General features: G+C 36.3%; 1 protein-coding gene across 6 annotated transcripts; it reads right to left on the bottom strand.

The window, feature by feature from the left end:
• Positions 1-619: 619 nt before the first annotated feature.
• Positions 620-7,223, bottom strand: katnbl1 (katanin p80 subunit B-like 1). Of its 6 annotated transcripts, none has more exons than XR_012395390.1 (11): positions 6,628-7,223; positions 5,997-6,124; positions 4,207-4,244; positions 3,557-3,830; positions 3,060-3,175; positions 1,866-1,916; positions 1,669-1,758; positions 1,474-1,578; positions 1,294-1,387; positions 1,097-1,194; positions 652-1,019 (listed from the first exon to the last, which is right to left on the bottom strand). XR_012395390.1 is itself a non-coding variant. In NM_001006019.2 (10 exon segments), coding segments are annotated over 9 exon segments (918 nt in total). In that variant the 5' UTR covers positions 6,114-6,124; positions 7,073-7,172; the 3' UTR covers positions 620-1,161.
• Positions 7,224-22,692: the final 15,469 nt, after the last annotated feature.

Below are 22,692 nucleotides of genomic sequence, written 5' to 3'. Positions count from 1 at the left end.
AAACTGAATTAGGTTTTCGGCTTTAATAAGTTCTTTTAGTTTCGGAAGGGTTTGATAGTAGGGCTGCACATTGCTGGAGAAATATGCCTTATTACTGTTGAGTATAACGGTCTTACAATATAACACTTCTCTAGTTTATTAGCCATGTTTTAAATAAATTACTTATTGATATTAAAATAAATAGGTAAAAGATTTTTTTTTAGATCCAATTATTCTAATTCAGAGAAAAACAGTGTCAATGTGAAAACAAATACTTGGAAGGTGAGGTTAAATATAGTAAGCATCTGATTGGCCAAATTTAGATAAACAGCCAATGCATAAATGTAATTTATCGCATTTTTGCAATATGTATATTGCATATCCCATAAGCACGATGATCATTTTGCTAAATGTTGTAAAGGATCTTTCTTTATACATCAGTGAAAGAAAGAGATATTCACACAAAAAAAAAAAAAAATATTTCTCTCTAATGTGGTTTTTAATCAGGCAGCCATTGACTTCTATCGCAGAAAAAAGGGTTACCAGCATTTTTCAAAACATCTTTTGCGTTCAACAAATGAAGGGCTAGTAAAAGATGAGAATTTTCACATTTGTGTGAACTATCCCCTTAAAAAAAACATGCATTTAATATATAAATATTCATACAAAACATTTAGATTATGTCAATTTATTTGAAAGCCGATTAAAAGAAAAATCACTATGTACACATGACACTCAAATATTCATTCACGATCAGGCAACAGACGACAAAACAAAAACAACACTAATAACTTAAAACTCCTGCAATTCAAGTGCGTGACTGAAAAAACATCCGATAAAGGTACACTTACACAATCACATCCACTTAAGCAGATTCACACCATGGCACTACAAGTGCAACAGTTAAAACGTCTGCTTGGCACTTCAGTGAGTCGCCTGATTCCAGAGAGTCTCATGGAGTTGATTATGTGCCCCTAAGCAAGTCCACTTCAATGTGAAGCAGTCATTCGGTGCCTGCAGGAAGAGTTCCTCCTCCAGTGCTGAAATTGGAGTGTCTGAATTGTTCAGTTCATCTACCCCCAATTCACCACAGTCTACTGAGTTCAGATTCATCAACCTCAAGAGCTTAAAATACACCAAGAGTTTATAGTGGTTTTCTCCTTAGTGTGCTACATTGATACATCAGCGCAGTTGTGACACATATGATTCGATGACCTGTGAAAGAAAACAAGAGGATAAGGAAATAGGCAAGACACATTTTTTGTAAAACACTGCAGTCTTTCACTTTACAAAGTTGATGATTGAATTATCCACCTTTGCAGTTTCTCCTACAGTTCCTGGAACTGAGCTTAAGTGACTCTTTCCTTGCCACAGTTCAAGCAGCATTGTCTTCATTGCCTGAACATTCCTGTTAGATACAAGCATGTTGAGTGTTTAGCAAATTTCTCTAAGATGTTTTGCCATTTAACCTCAGTAAAGGTAGAAATAACACACCTGTCGTTTGAACTGCTCTCGGGCAAACTTTTGTTGTTTGTGGAGAGCTCAGACCACCATTTCTTAATGATAGATTGAACCCAGTGTAAAGCTACGATGAGGTGTCTAGAACAAAGATGAAGTCCAATTTAGGTAGAACTACAACAAACAGTAAGAGTACATCAGAATGCACAAGGCAAAGGACAGAATACTCACTCTTCATATTTAGTGTTAAGAATCATTTTCACTTGTGGAAAAAGATCAACACAACAGCCCAGTGAAATGCATGGCTGTTCTCCCTGAAGACTAAAAAAAGAAACTGTCATGAAGATAAATGTCTTCCTATTACATCGGTGACAAACTTTGAATAAATTTACATGTTGTGAAAAAGGTTTTTAAATAGGCTACGGTACCTTTTAGTAAGTACAGGCAAACAGTCAACAAGCACCCCCGTGTCTTGTATTCTGTAAATAAAAATAATTATATGCATGCAGCATTTCAATTTAAAAAAATAAATAAATACACACATATACAGTGCTCAACAAAAATGAATACATCCCATTATGAAAATGAATAATTATATCCATTTCTCAGTGAATATAGGTAATATATATTGGGGCATTTGAACAAAACAGATTTATTTATTAAAAAAATATTTTAGTCTGTGGCACAGTGGGTAGCACGATTGCCTCACAGCAAGATGGTCACTGGTTTGAGCCTCGGCTGTGTCGTTGGCATGTTCTCCCTGTGTTTGTGTGGATTTCCTCCAGTCCAAAGACATGCACTATAGGTGAACTGGGTAAGCTAAATTGTCTGTAGTGTATGTGTAATAATGAGTGTGTATGGATATCAGTGATGGGTTTCAGCTGGAAGAGCATCTGTTGCAAAAAACAAATGATGGATAAGTTGGCGGTTCATTACGCTGTTGCAACTCCAGATTAATAAAGGGACTGAGCCAAAAAGAAAATGAATGAATGATATTTTAGTCAACGAACACCTTTAGAAATATAAAGATAATACATTGAAATTCATGCAAAATATTATATAGTTTGTTTAAATCATTTTTTTTCTTTTTTTTTTTTTGCTATTGTTAAATGTTTTATTCAATATTTTTGCTTAACATTTAAGTTTGGTTGTATTCATTTTGGACTGTTATCCAGATTTGTCTTCAGTACTGACTATCTAATGTGCATGTTGAGCACTGCATTTATTTTTAAATAAATCTATAGTTGCATGTGATATTTAATTTGCCTTTTATGCTTAGCAAGGCAGGATTAATTACATAAAAATGCAGTGAAATGGTGATATAAAAATGTCTAGAAATTATAAAACAACCTAAACTGAATGTACAGCAGTCAATCAGTTCTTGTGTAATCGTGAATCATAGAATCCAATTATTCGAACATGGTGATTTTCTAAAATGTATTAGTACAAAACCTTAAAAACAGCTGAGATGCCTAACTTTGTAACAGTCATTTCTTAAGTAAAAGCAAGATTACAATGACTTTTGATCAACTAAATGCAACCTTTTTAATGATGAAAAAATGTTTACCAGTCAGTTTTCTGATTAATTTGAACTTCATTCCACTAAATGTGAAACTGCTAACCTGTTTAAGTATGCCACTAGTTCGCTTGCATTTTTCCGCCAAAGAGTCAAAGCAACATTCAGTCTGAGATTCCTTCCGAAGAGCACATGACTCATTGCTTCATGGTCCTTTGATAACTGAAATTCAACAAATTAAGTTAGTATAAATAATACCATTTTCAAATCAGTTTGCCATGACAGATACACTGCAAACATGATAGCCTGAAGACTATATCATAGACAATTATAAAAGCATATTCTATGCCATTTTTTGGAATAGAGCAAACATTGCATTCACAATTACGAAAAGTAAAAATAGTGCACTTTCAAAAATGTGGATGATACACTAATGTAAAAAAAAAAAATTTATTAAAAAAAAGTGTTCAACTGATGGAGCTTGAATTAAAAAGTGGAGGGTCTTACGATGTAAAAATAACAAACTAAAGTGTAAAAAGAACAGTGTGTAGTGTATAATTTGGAACACACCTGTAGGCTTCACATAAAACAGCATTAGCTCACCTCAGTAAAATAATCGCTGTATTTGGAGCCAGCTCCTGCCATTTTTGCGTCTGTGGAGTTCACTGGGAACCCACAGTTGTCACTGTAAAGAAAAGCCTGCACTTCATCAACGCAGGTCAGTTCGTTTTCTTTGTTTGCCATGTCAGATGTCCTGCTTGTGGTGGGCAATTTCCGACATGCTCTTGGTCCCACCCCAGAGAGACGAGTTTTCTTCTTGCCAACCACCTCTCTCTTCGTTTTGCTGTATTTGTGCACACAACGGCCCACTGGAAATCTGTGTAATTGAGCAGAACACAATCTCATACTTTAAAACTGACTTGTAAAAGATTGAGGTAAAGTTGGTTTTATATTCACACATTCAGGCTTTCTCCTTAAAAATAATTTCAGAATAGTACTTTTTGCAAATTCTAAAGAGTGAAATCATATTAGTAGTGAATAACTATAAAAGTACAACATTGTTCAAGCAATTAATTAGTGCTAACATTGATTTCAAGACATACTCACTTGTGATTTGAGACAGAATATTCAAAGTAGAGTTGTAAACAATATAGAGACTGTGTCAATAAGTTGTCACTGAACAAATGTGCGAATATAAATCCAATTTTACCTCAATTTGTAAAAGTAAGCTACTGTATAGTTCAAAAACATACCTCTCTTGATCAGTTTCGTCCTTCAGTAAATAATCCACCTAAAAAAAGAGACAACAGTTAAAAAGTTGTGTTACTAAAAGCTGGATTACATGACACAATGCTTAAAATCTGAATAGATTTAAAAACAGTAGGTATCAAACTTTCTAGGTGACCAGAAAAAAAAAAGTGGGAAGCAAACAATAAATTACCAGACTAGAGAGCAATAAAAAAAAACATTTTTTTCTGAATTGATTTATTGTATAACATCATATTCCCCCAAATTTTAAATAAATATATTGTCATTTAGACAATTTTTTGCTGTCGTTTCAAAAAAATGAAAAGTCAACTTTTGTTGTAATTGATACTAAACATTGCTTTCCTAACTCTGCTCAAGTTATAACATCAAGTTGGCTGTAAATAAATGTATCTGAAAACAAGGAAACGTTTTTGTTACAGTGACTTTTTGGTTTTTGTGATCATTTTAGAATGAAACCCGCATAGTCACTGATATAGGGCCATATTGGAGAAAAATAGACATTGTGATAATTTGTTGCAATATTTATTTTTCAGGTCAAAATTAGGACTTTTTAAGTCAATTATGAATGAAATTTTAGACTTATACAGGGTTAAAATAAAGATTTTTTCCCAATAGGCCGGTTATTTCTGTAAATAGTTTTTGTATTAATGGAAGATCATGTAAAGGGATGTGCTGCTTAGTTGTCTTTCTCTGAATAGGGAATTTAATTTGGAGCATTCACTGTAAAATGTTTACCAGTTGTTGTGAATTGTATCTCTTTGCAATAATAAAAAAGCATAAAAATAAAAGAAAAGTTTAGATGGATTATTTGTGATTGGGTGTCAGGCCGATAGGGTAGCTTTTCCTGGACATAGGAAAATTAAGACCTGATTAAAATAATTTAAGATATACGATTCATCATTATACAGAAACTAAGATTTTTTTATTGCCTTAAATTTTGTTTTTTAAATTTAAGACATTTTAAGACTTTAAGACATCACGGACCCCCTGTATATTGCAATTACAATTTAAGCAGAAGCTCTATTTGAGAAGAGTTTATTCATTTTAGATTGATTGGGATGATTATTTAGGAGAGTGAATCATGCATTACATGTAGCAAACAAATGACAAGCAAAGATAAATACAACAGAGCAAAGATAAAAAGTGAAATCAACAGTACATTATGGTTTCCTGGAGAGTCTAGCAGTATTCAGGCACAGAAATTAAATAATCAAATGAACAACAGCACAAAACTCTGCATAAATCAATTAAATTAATGTTTATTAAAGTTACAAACAGTAACATTTATTGTGCCAGATTACTGAATTTCATTCTTAAATTTATTAAAATGCTCACAAAAACATGCATATTATAAACTTTCACTCCATCATGGTTAAACTCTCCAGTGGCCCAACAAACCTAATGTGTTCTGAACAGTCTCTCCTAGTCAACTATATATCTCAACATTGCACACTCTGCGATGTGACTATTTCGCGCACACACATTGCAATAGCTATGCACTAAAATGCTCCAAAACAGAAATACATATCTTCTTTTACCAACAATTACCTTGTTTGAGCCTATCATGTGAGCTTCTATGACTGCCAAAAACACTGCAGACTGCCTTTGAACTTCTACATATAATGCTTAAACATCAAGACCGTAAAATTGGACAAATATTGGGCAGTGTATTCCAGCTAAAAACACTGAATATTTTTCATAACTAAAAAACGAAACGAACACCACCATGAATATGCATAACAAACCACTGTCTGTGTGAATGAAATGGTCTTACCTCCCTCATGTTCTTCTCATCTCCAGAACAAAGCATACGTTTGAGAAGGTCATGGGGCTGAGCCTGCTTGAGCCTGTGGACTTCTGCATTACTTCCAACATGACTTCCAGTGGCCATAATAATGGACTCTAGAGTACAATGGAAAAATATATATATTTGGCACAGGGCAGGATACATGGTGTTGTTAAAGCAAACAGCTGCAGTTTGTTTGCTCAAAGCCTCAATTGTATAGCTTCTCTTTTAGAGTGTATGACAACAATCAGTTTCTCAATAAAACTAGTCAAATGATCTTTATTAAAGTAATAACATTAAGAATGAAACAATGTTTTCGTTAGATTTACCACAAAATAAAAGAAAAAGGTTTTGATCACAAAAAATCCGAAAGGGTTGCTGGAAGGTTGTTATTTGGTTGCCAAAAAGCAAGACGGGAACATATGCTAAGGTTCTATACTCGTTAATACCCTTTAATTAGGACTGGGTTTCATTATCTTAATATAAACTTATACTAAAAAATACTATATATACAAACATGTTATATTATTCGTGTCTTGCAAATAACCCATAGTTCGTTATCAGATACAAATAGGATGCTCTGTATTTTCAAACGGACGTCTTACCCATAGGGTCTTACCACGTAGCACGTTACGCTGAGTCAGAGGAAGAGGGTGAATCTACGAACCGGTTCAATTAAATCCAACTTAAATATTTCAAATTAATAAGCTAGCATTCCTAGTAAACGTCTAGACATCTGTCAGACGGAGCTTTAGGCCTCCAGTGATGTGACGTTGTTGTTTAGGTGTAGGGTTTGTTAGCGCTAGCGAGCTAATTAAGCCAACCACACTTTACCGTACAGTCGCCAATCTTTAACTAACTTAAATTGCAAAAGACAAAACTAGAGATTACTCGACACTCACACAGTGGTCCCTATATCAAAGCAGGTGATGAAAACACACGAGATAGCTAGCTGATAAGCAAACAAGTCTAGCTAATCACCTGCTAGCAAACAAGGACTTAGCACGTACACAACATATAACTTGTTAAACGTTGCCAGCCCAGCGTATTTCGTAAACACCCACCATAGCATTGTGTAAAGTTGTCTGTGCATCCTAGAGCACGTTATATATCCGAGAGTGTGTCCACGCGCAACCAGGAAGAAACGGGAATTTGAGTGGATTTCAGAGGAAAGGAAGGACCATTCAAATAAATACAAACTTGAAATGCTGGGATGGGTGAAGCAGCAGGATTGAAGGTTTAGCGACATCTGGTGGGGCACAATGAATCAGCTTCCTTTTGGAAAGCTAACATTTGTTTGAAGTATTTTTAGAAGCAACATCTTTCCAAACTATAGCTTTATGTAATTAAAGTTAATAATAATACAACAGAAAAGAAAAGAAAAATTTTTATTAACTGTAAATTTACAGACTTACGCAACATGGTGGCTCACTGGTTAGCACCACAGCAAGAAGGTTACTGGTTCGAGTCCCGACTGGGTCAGTTGGCATTTCTTTGTGGAGTTTGCATGTTCTCCCTGTGTTCGCATAGGTATCCTTAGGTTGCTCCGGTTTGCCCCACAGTCAAAAGACATGCGGTACAGGTGAACTGAATAAACTAAATTGGCTGTAAAGTGTATGTGTGTGAATGAGTGTGTATACAGATGTTTCCTACTACTGTGTTGCAGCTGGAAGGGCATCCGCTGTGTAAAACATATGAAAGTTGGCGGTTCATTCTGTTGTGGCGACCCCTGATAAATAAAGGTACTAGGCTGAAGGAAAATGAATAATAAATATCCAGATTTATCTTAACTATTTCAAACTTTTTTAACACATTAACTGTAAATGAGTGTTCTCAACCCATTTGACAACAATAATAATAATAAAAAACAAAATAATAAAATAAATAAATAAACAAATCAAGGTTCTTTATTGGCTTAGAAGTGTCAGAAAACCTTTTATTTTACAAAAGTTTCTTTGATCAGTTTTGTTTAGATTACAACCCCAAAATATTTATAAGGCCTCCACCATTCCACCATATACAATGCAATATAATTTTTCATTGATTTAGTTTTTTGTATTTGTAGAAAAGCAATTTACAAGCAATTTCTGACTGACTTTTTTATGTGCCTTTATGTGACTTTTTTGGAGCAGGCAAAAGATCATTCTCTGATTTTTTTATTTATCTTACTGTGGCCCTCCATGGAGGTTTGCTAAGTGCTTGACATCACTGGTTTTGATGATCAAACCTACTCACAGTGATAAAGAACAGAAATGTACTCAAGGAAGATGAAAAAGTTACAAATAAAGGGTCCTTAGTTATCACTAATTACACTTTAATCTACAGGAAAAACCTTGTTAGAATGGATGTTTGTTAGCTTAAGATCCTTTAGCATCTCATGACCTTAAGTTCAAAGAAGTTAAGAAAGGTGATAACAATCAATCGGCGCTGATGTGATCATTAGGTCCTGAAAAACTTCATGAAACCACAAACTGTAATAAAGGGACACAGAGATTCATTTATTTTTCTTCAGGGGTCACCACAGCGGAATAAACCGCCAACTTATCCAGTATATGTTTTACACAGTGGATGCCCTTCCAGCTGCAACCCAGTACTATGAAACCTCCATATACCCTCATTCACACACATACACTATAGACAAGCGATGTAGGGGTGCAGTAGGTAGTGCTGTCACCTCACAGCAAGATGGTCGCTGGTTCGAACCTTGGCTCAGTTGGCATTTCTGTGTGGAGTTTGCATGTTCTCCCTGCGTTTGTGTGGGTTTCCTCCGGGTGCTCCGGTATCACCCACAGTCCAAAGACATGCAGTACAGGTGAATTGGGTAGACTAAATTGTCCGTAGTGTATGAATGTGTGTGTGTGTGTGTGTGTGTGTGTGTGGATGTTTCCCAGAGATGGGTTGCGACTCGTAGGGCATCCGCTGCGTAAAAACGTGCTGGATAAGTTGGTGGTTCAGCGAAATGGCCCAGGACTCGAACCAGCAACCTTCTTGCTGTGAGGCTGACTCATAAATAAATCAGCAATTGAACAGTGTTGTGAATACTGCCATAAGACTGGTGTAAGTTAATATATGAAAGCAAGATTTGGGGACTTAACTGAAACTTTCAGTAATGTACAGAAACAGCACGCATGCAGTAGGCAACCGTAATTTTTTTTAATCTGTCCTACAATTATTCCTGAAGTTAAGCACAAGAAATTGACGCATTTCTTGAAGAATGTGTCATTGAAGACAAATCTCACCACAGTTAAAAAAATAACTGATCGGGAAAACTGAATAAAATAGCCGACATCAGGACTCATATTCAGACAGCCACAAAAATTCACCAAGCAGCTGCATCGTTATTTGGGTTGTGCAATTCGTTCTATAAAAATAATAATCATAGTTGCTCTTTCAAGAGTCACTATTAGACTGCAGTAATAGCTACCATTTCAATATGAATAAAAATAGCCTAACCAAAAAAAAAAAAAAAAAAAGTCATCTAAAGATAAACAGACTTTACTTCCTTAGTTTTTATTGGAATAAAAGGGGCAGACACTTGGGAACAAAAATACATTCTTCACAGCACTTCCAGGAAATAAAATATCGGAAAAATGCCATTCAGTTCACTTGACTTTTTACACAGGCACAAATACATTTTTTAAAAAGGATTTTTGGTTTCAATTACAAAAAAAAAGGTTGCATTTCAATATGTCACAGTATAAATTTATTTTTAAAGAAGTCCCATTTACCAACAGTTATTAGAAATTAAAATGAAATTCAAACTTTCTGAATAAAAGTGCTGAAAATTTGTGAAAAAAAATAGTAATAAGAATTTGTCAGATGTTTTGTATCGGGCTCTTAATTCAGATTAACATTTTCTCTCTTCAGACATTTTCTGGGAATTGAATGTGTGAGCTTGGCTTCTATTTTACTGTGATTAAGACACAGTTTCGAAGTCTAACACAAAAATGTACTAGTCTGTCGTAGCACTCAATCTTTAGTAAATAAACAGATTGTAAGCACATGGAAACAGATGGTTTGATCTGCTTTACCCAGATGTTATAACCACATATTATATTTGTAGGTGATGATATAATATCTGTGAAGGAGGCCGAGTTGCTATGCCAAATAATCTTTCATTTGAAGCAGGTAAGCACTCAAACTGACATCTGATACTTAAAATATTCGAGCGTGTAATATTTTATCCTTAAATGGATGCCCAATAAGACATTCGCAAATGCTTTAGCACAGGGGTGGCCAAACATTTTCATATGAAGGGCCAAAATCCAAATATCATCATAGCCATAGGCCAAAGATAAATTTGCATTATTTTCAAATTAATTTTATAATATTTATAAATAAATAGAAAACATCACTTTAAATCATATAAACTAACTGTAATTATAACATATTGCAAAAAAAAAAAAAAAAATCACATTTATAAGTGTAGTTTAGTGCAAGTAGAATCTGCCTTTGCCTTGATTCACACACATCTCTGCATTGTCCTCGATTCATCAGGTGACAGTATGTACATGTTAAACAAAATGTCATTAAAAAACAATAAAAGGTTTAAATGACAATCTTTAAACCATCCCCATCATTCCTCCAGATGGGATGGTGGGCCAAATCAAAGGTTACCACGGGCCAACTTTGGTGTGCAGGCCCTAGTCTGGGCATCTCTGCTTTAGCATGACAGACCTCCACCTGTGATGTAACATGAGGAGAAATGTGTCTGACACAACAAGTTCACATCTCTTTTCCTGCAATGCTCATCTGTTCTCCTCTTCATCTCCAGTTCACCTCTAATGACAAAACCTGGAACCAGGCTGCTTAGGATGTAAAAAATATAAAAATATGAAAGATTAGCAGGGCTATAAATGTAGTAGCCTAAATGTATAAATTGCTAGCACTAGCAGCATGCTAATACAAAGACATCTAAAGAAAAGCAAGTTACGAATAGTCAAGCCTTTGTGTCTTAGAGACAGTAATATGTTAATGATTTATGTAGTCAGTTAAAATGTAAGAAATCCTCTTTTCACTTATAGTTCCATGTGCTGACTTGTAGGACTGACATTCACAAAAGAAATATTAGTCAATATCTGTTGAGATCATCTTTCAGCTGGCTTTCTTTCCTGTTGCCAAAGGTAAGATTTGCTGGATGGTACAGTATGTCCAAAACTGGCAAAACTGATCTAGGATAATTAATTTTAAGTGTCTTCTGGACGGCTTCCAAAACCAAAACACATTTCATGCAGCCACCAGATGGCGTTGTGGCGCCGTTGAAGCGAAAATGAATGCGGGCGAGCTTATTTATCAGCTGTCTGTCTCAGCTCAATCAGAAACGTTTCTGTGGCGTAACCATAATTCCTGGTACATATTGCAATTTGTTTAAACAAGGGAAACATCAAAATAATGCAAACCTCAAATAATGTGACAGTTTAACCCGCAGTCTTTTGTGTCTTTAAAAACTCCCTGACCCTATGTGCTAACCTAAAAATAAACTCTGACCTCTGAACTCATCTTTGTTTGGTTAACCTGACATTAAACCTAATTAAGAATATATACACTTTTGAGATTGTGGTATATTTAGCTTCTGTCTATAGGCCTAGTGTCTACCTAGTGATGTCTCAACGTTCAAAATCTGTAGTGGCGAAAGTCATATTCAAAGTCAGTCAGTGCTCATTTTTCCTAATCATACATTACATACAGTACATTACTATATTTTAATGTTCATAAGGCATAATTGGCAGGCAATGAGGACAATATTAATTCAACTGGCATTCATTCTGGCACAAGTGCTATCTTCCTGATTCAGCCATTTGTATTTTATTTTATTTTATTTTTTTAGTTGATCAGGAGGATTTACACTATCTGAAATAGAGATACAATAGGTCATAGAGGTAGTACATTTGTAAAAGATACACTATTGTACCTATCATGTCAAGGACGTTCAACATACAAATTAGTACCTAAAATGTACAAATGAGTACCTCATGATACCTTAAAGTTACAAAAAATATATCCTTAAAGTACTAATGTGGACCAGTACAAAATATGTTTTGAAAAGGTACTCCCCCAGTTACAAGTTTTGTAGGCTACCTTTTTGACTGAGTGTATCAAGAGCATATTGAATGCAGGTCTGTCAATAGTGGCATGAGCAGGAGCTTCCTTGTTGGAACAAAACAAAACAAAACAAAACAAAAATGGTAGGTTTGACACATGACTACTGGTTTAATGACCATGCAGCTTATGACCAGCAAGAACCAGCTTAAACCAGCAAGGAACTAGCAACAATGTGTCAAACCAACAGCACATGCCATTTTTTATTCCAGCAGGGTCCAGTATGGGTTGTTGTCACACATGCCTGGAGCACCAGACCGAAACTCAGACAGATTAATAAGCTAATAAGGACATACTTTGAAATACTGTTTATCAACCATATGTGCTGCTTTCTAAGTTTAGGCAGTACATGATTTTTAATTGGTTCAACCAATCAGAATCAAGGAGTCAGACATATTTTTTATAAACTACAACAGTTTTAGCTATAAAAAATCTTTAATTTGTTTGGCAATTTATTTATGATGTGTTATGAGGGCCATTTATCATGTTTTTAAAGACCAAAAAAATGAAAGTGTTTCAAGTGAAATATTTTCTGAAAATGATTCCTGTGATGTTGCACTTCTGTACCATTGTACACAATTGTGGATTTAGAACAAGTATTACAGTTATTGTTCTTGGTTTAAATAGGCCTTTATGAAAGATTTTTGTAAATCTATGAACATTTAAATTTTTTTAAAAGGAATGAGCAAAATATTCATTAAAGAGCCCCTATTATGGGTTTTTGAAAATGACATTTCCTACAGCGTGTAACACAGCTCTACGTAAAGTGAAATATCCAGCTAGGCTTAAATCTGAAAATGCACCATGTTTAAAACTATTGATTAATCTATAAAAGAGTCGACTCATAGTGGTTCGAATGAATAGCCAAGGTAACGAGTCTTAAGCCGTGTCGGCATTATGTCCATATGGACACTTATGCCCGTCCATTTGTTGCGCGCTCAGACCCAGAAAAATTGAAACCCCCGGCCCTGCCCACAACACTGTAGAAAGAAAAAAAGGAAGACAAGCACTGTAGCAAATCCCAATTAAATCATGTCATGAAGATGCTGTGCTCTGAAGTGTGAGGGAAAGTTAGTGTTATTTTCCCTACCCAAAGATGAGGCTATGAAGAGTCAGTAGCTGAAGTTTATTTTTGCAAAAATACCTCAGCATTATAGCCCCAGCCTTGTGCTGTGTTCCTGTCATTTTTCTGACGAGTGCTTCAGCAATCTACATGCTTATAACAGGGGATTCGTCAGCCGTTTGTTAAAGGAAGGATAAAAAAAAGACAAGTGATGAATGGGACTTTGTCAGAGCTTGACAGGAACTTTATCAGTGCATGGATCAGCTCCTTCCTCCATTTAACATGTGTAAGTGCATTTAAAATGGTTGCTTTCTTGTTTTCTCTAGTTTGCAAATTATGTATTTAATAGTGTTTTGTTACTTGTAACTGCTTGTACTGTATCTAATTAACGCTTTATAATCCCATATCACATCTAAAACTATGTTGAAAACGTATGCTGCTTTGTTTTATCACAGCAGTTTTATCACTGCTGTTTGTCGTTGGTATGGCCACCGTCAGCTGTTCCTACACACAGGCAGCAGACAAGTTTCAAAACAGTTCAGCTTTCGTCACTGTGTGGATTAATGCTGAATGTGTGTCACTATTTTTACTTATGATTAAGAATTGAGCAATAATTGCTGCTGTTAAACTGCATTGCTTTAATGTACTCCTGCATTGGGCTCACACATACACTCTGCACTCTGACTGCTTCAACAATGTTGATAAGTCATGGTGGGCATTTCTCTTTAGCCGTGTCCCAAATCACATGCTTATGCACTATTGTATGCCATGTTGTAGTATAAATAGTATAAATAGTGTGTTCACACTGAAAACTCTAAAAATAATAAGTGCACTTTAATAACCTGGATGATGCACTCATTCAGCCGCTAAAATGAAGTGTGTAATGATGGACACTTCACGCACTCAACGACCGCAGGTTTGCTTACGTAGCGGAAGGGTCGGAGCTATCGGACGCACATGTTGAATAACTTTATTTATTTTGGATGGTGAAAGCAAAATTCTCCTACGAGAGTGATTATAGCGCCTCCCGATGGTGAATGCGGCAATACTCGCGGCAGGTATTATTTGATACTTCGGTCATTTATTTAACTGATTTGGCAACTGTCAAACGTCATCAGGGAAACGGTTTGAATTTCCGCTTAGTAAAAAAACATTAGTGTGCCATTTGGGACGCCACTACATACATGTACTATCCTGTTGAGTGTGTAAGTGCATGAGTACATAGTGCATGAGTGCATAGTGTATAGTGTGCCATTTGGGACGCAGCTTTTGTCTCACACTGAATGGAGTCGACCAATCACAACAGACTGGGTCATCGGACCAATCAGTGCAGATTAGCTTCACGCTAAGGAGGGGTTTGCGAACATGAATCGCTGAATGAATCATATGGGAGTCATTAGGATAATTAGGTAAAAATAGATACATATTATAAGACCATAAAAGTGTTTTTTTTTTTTACCTTGAATGCATATCAGCCTGTTGTTGGAGACCCCCAAAACCAAAATATGACCCTTTTTAATGCATACAAGGGGCTTTTTAAAAGTATTGTTGTTTCTCCACAAAAAAATGCCTTCTGGACTTCCAATTATCCCCTCAAGAAGGTAAAACAAAAACACCAATCAAGACAAGTTTTTACAATGATCTGTTGTTCTTATTTACATCTGTTTGGACTTGTCATAGGGAGTGCAGTCTGAAGAGACATCTGAAAACCCTCAGAGGATGTGATCCGCTCTTCCAAAATCATACAATTCACTGCACGTTTGAATAAATAAATACATATATGCGCTAAGACCAGACAATGCAACTCTGTGTGATGAAATTAGACGAGGAAGTGCTGGAAAAGTGGTGTTGAAGGAAAGAAAACAGTGCGTTGTGCGTTGTTTTTCAGCCAGTATGTGCTGCGTATGAGAAGATTGACAGTCTGGCTGGACTCTTTCGTCTCTGCAGGGAGGAAAGTTGAAACCCTCGAGTGCTGTAAGAGACTTGACTGCAGATTTGGAGCTCATCTGCCAACTTGCAGCAGGGATGTATTTATCATGGTGCCAATGGACTAAAACCTGCCATAGCAAGTTGCCTTTTTTCTCAAGTAATTAAGTAATATAAAAGCTGCTTTGAACAGTTTCTATCTGTCATTTTGACTGTAGTTTGTTTTTGCTACCTCAAAGTCTTATCTTGTAGGGTGTGGCCTATTCACACAATGAATGATAGATTAATAATGCTCTGAATCAGTAAATTCTGTAATGTTTACTCTAAGCATGAAACTGTAATGAAGTTAACACATTAAAAGTACATAGGCTAATAATAGAAAATTACACTTAAGGATGGACAGAGAAGAATCATTGGATTTTTTCAGAACATTTTTGTACAGCTTGTGAATGATAAAATCACTTACAGCCAATCAGTCATCTCACTTTATAAAAACAACAAAAGTCAGCGTCAGTAGCCTACCCAAGCAGCAAAGAATTCTGGCCCAGATTTGGCATAAATCTGGCACAGCAGGCATTCATCCGGCACATGCATACAGCATGTGGGCCAAACATGGCCCTGGTTTGGCAGAGGTGGCACCGTCTTTAAGGTGGCACACAATACTTGGGCCAGATGTAAAATGTAGTATTTGGCTCAGATGATATTAATTGATATGTGGGCCATGAATGTTTGGCCTATCTTGACCCACATTTAAATAAAATTTTTATTATTTTCAATTAAAGGGAAAAAAATTCTATCAATCAAGTTGCTTAGAGAAAAAGCATGCCCATAACACGCCTAAAGCGCAATGATTCGTGGGTTTATCAGTTTCATTGCAGTAGTGACACACCAACATATCTGGCCCAGTTCAGGCTCAGTTATGGGTTATTAACTTAGCTGAGACTTGTCCCAGATAGGGTCTGTGTTTGGCCCTTGTCTGGAAGCCAGATTTGGTCAGGTCATGTACCATAATTCACTGTAGCATGTGGGCCAAGCAAAAGCTGATTGTGTGAGTTAAAGCTGGGCCAGAGATATTTTGTTATGTGGGTAGTGGTTAAGTGCGCCAACATATTGCACCAAGGTGCTTACAGTGATGCAAATTTGATTCTCTGGTGCTCGGGGTCCTTTGCCTATCCTTCATTGCTCCCCATGATTTCCTGTCAAATCTCTGCACTTTGTCCATTTAAAGTTACAAACCCTTGAAAAATAATTATATATACAGGAAAAATAACAATAAAATACAAAACTGGAGAGCATGCTTTTTAAAAACAGATGCTAATATGACTAATATATCTTTAAACAGTAGTTACTGTTCTTAACGTGATTGTCTTAATGTAAACAGCATGAAAATTATATAATTGGAACTGCTTTCAGAATTTATAATTTTTTAATTAGTGAATAATAAAAACGTTTACAGCTGATTAGAAATCACCTGAATTTATAGAGCTCAACCGTTTAAAGTAGCTGCAGAGTGCACTAATAATAAACAAAAAAGTATCATGTGACAATGCTAATATGGTTATCTTTTTTATACTTTATTTGAATTCTCTTTTCTAAAGATGAAAAGAAAAAAAATACAAATAATACATAATGAAAAAAATAATAATAAAATAAAATACAACACCTCACCGTAACTTAAATGAACAGTTAACTGGTCGCATATTTCCTTACAGGTCACATTATAAAAGACATATGAAGATCAGTTTAAACCGTGTAAGGCATAAGTACAATCCATTTCTCCCAGTATTGCAGGTATTTGTCTATTGCATGTTCTCCCTGTGTTCGCATTAATTTCCTCTGGGTGCTCCGGTTTCCACAACAGTCCAAAAGATATGCGGTATAGGTGAATTGAATAAACCAAATTGGCAGAAGTGTATGTGTGTAAAAGCATGTATGGAGGATTCCAGTACTGAGTTGCAGCTGGAAGGGCAAACAAGCTAAAAAATCTGCCAATGGGGTAAGCAAAATAATTGTATATGAAAAGGCATTTAGAGTAGAAACATTTAAGAAGTGTAGCGGTCACATCTCATAAAGGAACAGTACAGAAGTATGAATACACAAGTATTTATTGAGCATTGTCAAAAAAAAACTGTAGATTCTTGACTGTCTGTTTAGGAATATGTAGAGAAGTCTGTTGCACACACGCATACGAGAAGGGAAATTCAGGAAAACATTCAGTACATACAGATACAAATACCAGAACTCACTGGAAACCAGGAGAAGGCTCACTGAAGAGCAGTCGCATGGAGATCAAAAAATGACACTAGATATTAGGAACAACAACGAGTAAAGTAAGAGTAAAGGTGAGTGCTCTTTATACTGTATGTGTGTGTCTGTGGTGCAGTCAAATAGTAATCAGGTGATAATGATCGGCTGTGAGTACGTTCAGGTGACTTGGGGGTGACTCCGGTGATTGCCTGACAGTAGCATTCCCATCATACTTATCATTTAAATTTTATTTTTCAAGTTTAATCTCCCTCTTTTCTTCTGTCCTTTTCTTTCTTGACATTGACATTTTTGGATGAACTTCACCTAACACTCTACTTTGTGGAAAATAGTTTACACGAAAGTTCTTTCTTTGCATTCATCTTTTTGAGCAACCAAAACACTGGAGTCTGGCCACACTCTGTATGCCAGTGTTTTGAATCACATGCAGAATTTCATGTGCATTACACAGGCTGTTCTGCTTTATGTACGGTTTCCCTGGTGTGTTGAATCGATAATGTACTGTAGATTTTCACAAGATGGGTTACTTCCTGACCGTGCCAAAGTTCCTCAGAGGATCCTGACATCAAACAGCCGCACATTTTCATATGATCGACCGAGTGTGCTTTTCACAACAAATTACATTTACCACAAACTGGGAGAAAATAGTTTCCATTTGGCTTTTTCGTGGTCCACCCTTTGACTCGTGACGCAGCAAGGCCTTTGGAGTGTGATATCAGATGAGCCAAGATGCTCAGAGTCTTTACATTTTCACATTTGGCAGACACTTTTATTTAAAGCATGCTTATTGAATTTACATTTGAAAAGTCAGTGTGTTCCCTAAATCAAACCTCAGTGTTGTTAGTGCCATGCTCTGTCTATTTAGGTATACAGGAAAACTGGAGGTGAATGGAGGAAAAAACAACAACAACAACTAATTCAATTTAATTTATCTTTATTTCTATTGCACTTTTTTACTATGTACAGTAGATTGTGTCAAAGCAGCTTAACATAGAAGATTATAGTAAATTGAAACTGTCAGTGCAGTTTTCAGAGTTTGAGTTCAGTTCAGTTTAGCTCAGTTCAGTGTGGGTTAAATTTCACAGCTGAGAGTCCAAACACTGAAGAGCAAATCCCCCAATGTGCAACTCCACAAGTCCCGAACCATGCAAGCCAGTGGCGACAGTGGCGAGGAGCAAAACTTCACCATCTGATGAAAGTGAAGGAAAATACCTCAAGAGAAATCAGGCTCAGTTGGGCACAACCATATATTCTACGGCCAAACTTCTTGTGCAGAGCTACTATCTAGGCAACCGAGGCTGGAGAGCGCTGGACGTCCACAATGGAGAAGCTGCAGGTGGGAGAGGTCACAGACTGGTGTACAGGCTGGCCCTTCAGGATCAATGTGAAGACTTGTCTGTCACTGGGGTCTTACAGGAATCAGTCTCATGCTCTCCACTCCTCCATGACCACCACAGCAGCTGCTCAGGATATGACCTGGTCCAGGATTATGGAAATCTTCGAAATAATAAAAACAGACTAACATAAGCGCAGATGCAGTTCAAATTATAATGTCTATTGGGGAAATGTTTCCGGCTCCAGTTTTCCTAAATAATGCAAACTAACAATCCTTTAGAGGATTTTTATGTGTATGCTAATGCAAAGAGATGTGTCTGTGTGTCTGCTTCCCACACTGTGCCAGGAAGGCTGTTCCAGAGTTTAGGTGCCAGATTAAAGAAAGATCTACCGCCTACAGGTGATTTTGACATTCCTGGAATAATCAATTGTACATACTTAATTAAGCGTAGTGAACGTGAGGGGCTGTAATCCACAAGGGGCTCCCTCAGATACTGGGTAGCTAAGCCGTTCAGGGGTTTGTATGTAGTCAATAAAATGTTTTAATTTATACACTATTTAATGGGGAGCTTTCTTTGTTCTACTTTCTTTCTTTATTGTCCACAAGTGGAAATTTATCTTTGGCTTCACCAAACAACCACATCAGTGTTCACATTACACACAACACATAAAAAACAGACAACACAAATACATTCAATTTCATCACATATATCACTTTTAAAAACTCATTTCAAACCCTATACATATTTAAAACCCCAAAATTCTAATGCCAGTCGGCACAAAAGTCATTTGATGCACAAAAAAAGCTAGAAAGCACTATAGCAGCTGCATTTTGAACTAGCTGAAGTTTGTTAATTAGGACAACAGGGCAATCGCCTAGTAACGCATTACAATAGTCTAACCTAGAGGTCATGAAAACATGAATAAGCTTTTCCGCGTCAGACATTGATAGCATATGTCGAAGTTTGGCAACATTGTTAAGATAAAAAACTAACCAATATTTATTGTCATACAGTACTTTACAAGTTTATTGAATAGGTTGTGTTGCAATATTCTAAAATGTATTGTTTGAATATGTAAATAGGGAATTATTTAATTAAACATGCACTTTTTAGCATACGCCAATCACAAAAATCATGATTTGTTTTTACAAATTAGAGTCAAAAGCTTTTAAAATGATGCTGTTTTGCTAATTAAATAGTTGTAAGCCCTCAGGAAAACTATTAATGAACATATCCTTTAGCAAAAACCTTCATAAATGAAATATCAAAATATAACAATGTCAAGTTTGGTTCATACGAGTGCTGCTGAAGTAAAGATTTATGGCTCAGTGCAGCCAGAAAAAAAAAATCATTCTGAGAAAACAGCCTTTAAAATGCATCGTAAATGAAATCTGCAGGTACAAATCGACAACTTTTAATAAAAGAATCACTTTAAAGTCTATTTTGTACGTTTTATTTCTATTAGACTGTGAAAAAACACTTTGCGAATAGCCTAAAAGGTCAAAATCAATCTCAAAATTGATAGGTGCATGAAATAACAAGGTGTTTGCCTACAGCGCTTCACCTTATAAATCATTCATTCATTAATTTTCTTTTCAGCTTAGTCACTTTATTAATCTGGGGTCGCCACAATGGATTGAACCGCCCCTTATACATCAATAATATTTAATTTAACATTAAAATGAAAACTAAGATTCCAAATGCGCCACCATTCAGTGTAGGCTGGTTGTAAAGTAATAAAAGCTTTGCCACATGGTTTTGGGAGTCATGACGCCCGCACACTGATCCAGCTGTATAGTCTGAGTGATACCAGAATCACTCTGGGAGCACTTTCAGAATTTCAGACACATTCAAACCAATAAATCCACAACAGATTCATAAAGGGCCACCAAATTGTCAACAAACCCTGAGGCCACACGCTAAGCATCGAGATTCTACCCCAGTTCATCTGTTCTGCCTTTTTTATGGGGATCCAGGCACTGAGTCACTGTTTGGCTGGCTGTGCATGACATCACTGTCATATTTCACATGGAAAGCAAAGTGACAGAGTGAGATAAAGCCTTGAAGTTCAGAACTTCCAATAGATGAGGTCCACAGTATTTTTTGATGATTGTTCTCATATGCCTAGCAGACAAAAGGGCCTGTCTGGGTAATGCAAACATTTCAAGCAGGAACTTTGACACTTTTCATCGCAGTTATGAGAGCAGTTTAAATTTAAAGTAAATTAATGATTGTTTGTCTGAAAATTCCAAATATGTCATGGTTTATGGTTTTTGCTCCAAATCTTTTAATTTTCTTTGTTGAACTTAGAAGAAGACATTTTGATGAACATTTCTATTTAAACAGCTTAAGTATTTAAATTATTTATTGGCTATTTAGTGATTAAATCGCACTTTGTTTAATGTTCTGAATTACAGAGCATGTCATGTACATTTAAGTATTTGCAACTACATACCCTATACATTCTCAGTGGTGGAAAGAGTACTCAAGTAAAAGTACCATTACTTTCCTAAAATTGTAGTGTGAGCAGAGTAAAAGTATCTGTTGTGAATATTATTTAAAGTACGAGTAAAAAGTAGACCTTTCAAAAGTACTCAAGAGTAGTGAGTAGTAAGTTTTACACTGTAAAGCAGGTCGCACACCAGAAGTGCCGCTCGGCGCCGCGACACGGCGCGCACATGACAGTTTAAAGTATTGCACACCAGACGCGCACATTCGAATGATATTTAACATGAAACTAATCAGATGGCGCTCTGTGGCGCGGCTGAAAAATTAACTGTGTCCTGAGCCGTGGACGGGCGCCGCCGACAGCCGCCGACTTGCGGCGCCGGTGTTTGTATCCTGATAGAAACCTATGTTTAGAATTCTAAAATGCATGGCGCTGCGTGGCGCTGCGCAGTGCGCCGCCGAGCGGCGCTTCTGGTGTGCGACCTGCTTATGCTGATGCATTTACATGTAATTTGTGGATGTGTGTAAACGTAACATTCTGTAGTGCATTTAGTTATTGCCCAGCAGGCAAACAACATCATAAGACGTTAATATTAGGTTAAATTTAGGTTGTGACGTCAGGTGATCAAAATTCAATGTCTAGCCAGCACTAAGGACAACGTTATTTTGATGTCCAGTAATGACGTGAAGTGACGTTGATATTTGGTTGATTTTAGGTTGCGTTGGAAAGTGACCAAAATCCAATGTCAAGCCAACATCTTAAACCAACATCATATTGACATTAAATAATGAAATTTATACGTCAGGTATGGCAACCAAAATCCATCAAAAATCTAATATTGAAACAAATAGCACCTCCACTTAAAATACCGGGCAGGCAATCCCAAGTTTACATATCTCACAGTTTGCTATGGCATAGTCGTTAATCACAGACATACTCGTGCTTTCCGCTTCAAGCTGCCTCTGTGTTCTACTCTGCAGACCTTTAACCAATAGTGTCTCTGCAACAAAGTGATGTCATGCCGCACACATTGCTGTTTCTGTGTGAAGTCAAGAAAGAGGTCTAACTCTGTGCCACGTTGAATAAATATATATATTTAAGTCCTGATCGGGAGCTAATGTCCGATTCTGATCTGCAACCACATGATTAGGCCAGATTTCCAGTCACTTGATCGGATGTGGACATCCCTACATAATAACCAATGATACAAAAGGCAAGTATTAAAGAATTATGAACATTAGTGTATCGTTCTTTATGTCAGATATGTCATGTTGTTTATTCAACAAATGGATTTTCATCTCCCATTATTTGCAATAACCTTTTCACACAAATGCAAAACCGCTTCAACCGCCAGTGCAAAAACTTTTTGTTTGAAATTTGCCATTTCCATCACTCACATCACATCATCCTTTCTCATGCGATGCTTCAAAATGCACATTAACACTGGATGATGAAAACCCAGCTAACCATCAAATATACTGGAGTACATTTATTACCCATTTCGCTCTCTTTTGCTATAGTTCAGTTTGCATTATTAAAACCAAT

The sequence above is a fragment of the Danio rerio genome, chromosome 20 (assembly GCF_049306965.1).
Source record: "Danio rerio strain Tuebingen ecotype United States chromosome 20, GRCz12tu, whole genome shotgun sequence".
NCBI classification, from domain to species: Eukaryota; Metazoa; Chordata; class Actinopteri; order Cypriniformes; family Danionidae; genus Danio; species Danio rerio.
This window is presented reverse-complemented; position numbering and strand designations above follow the sequence as displayed.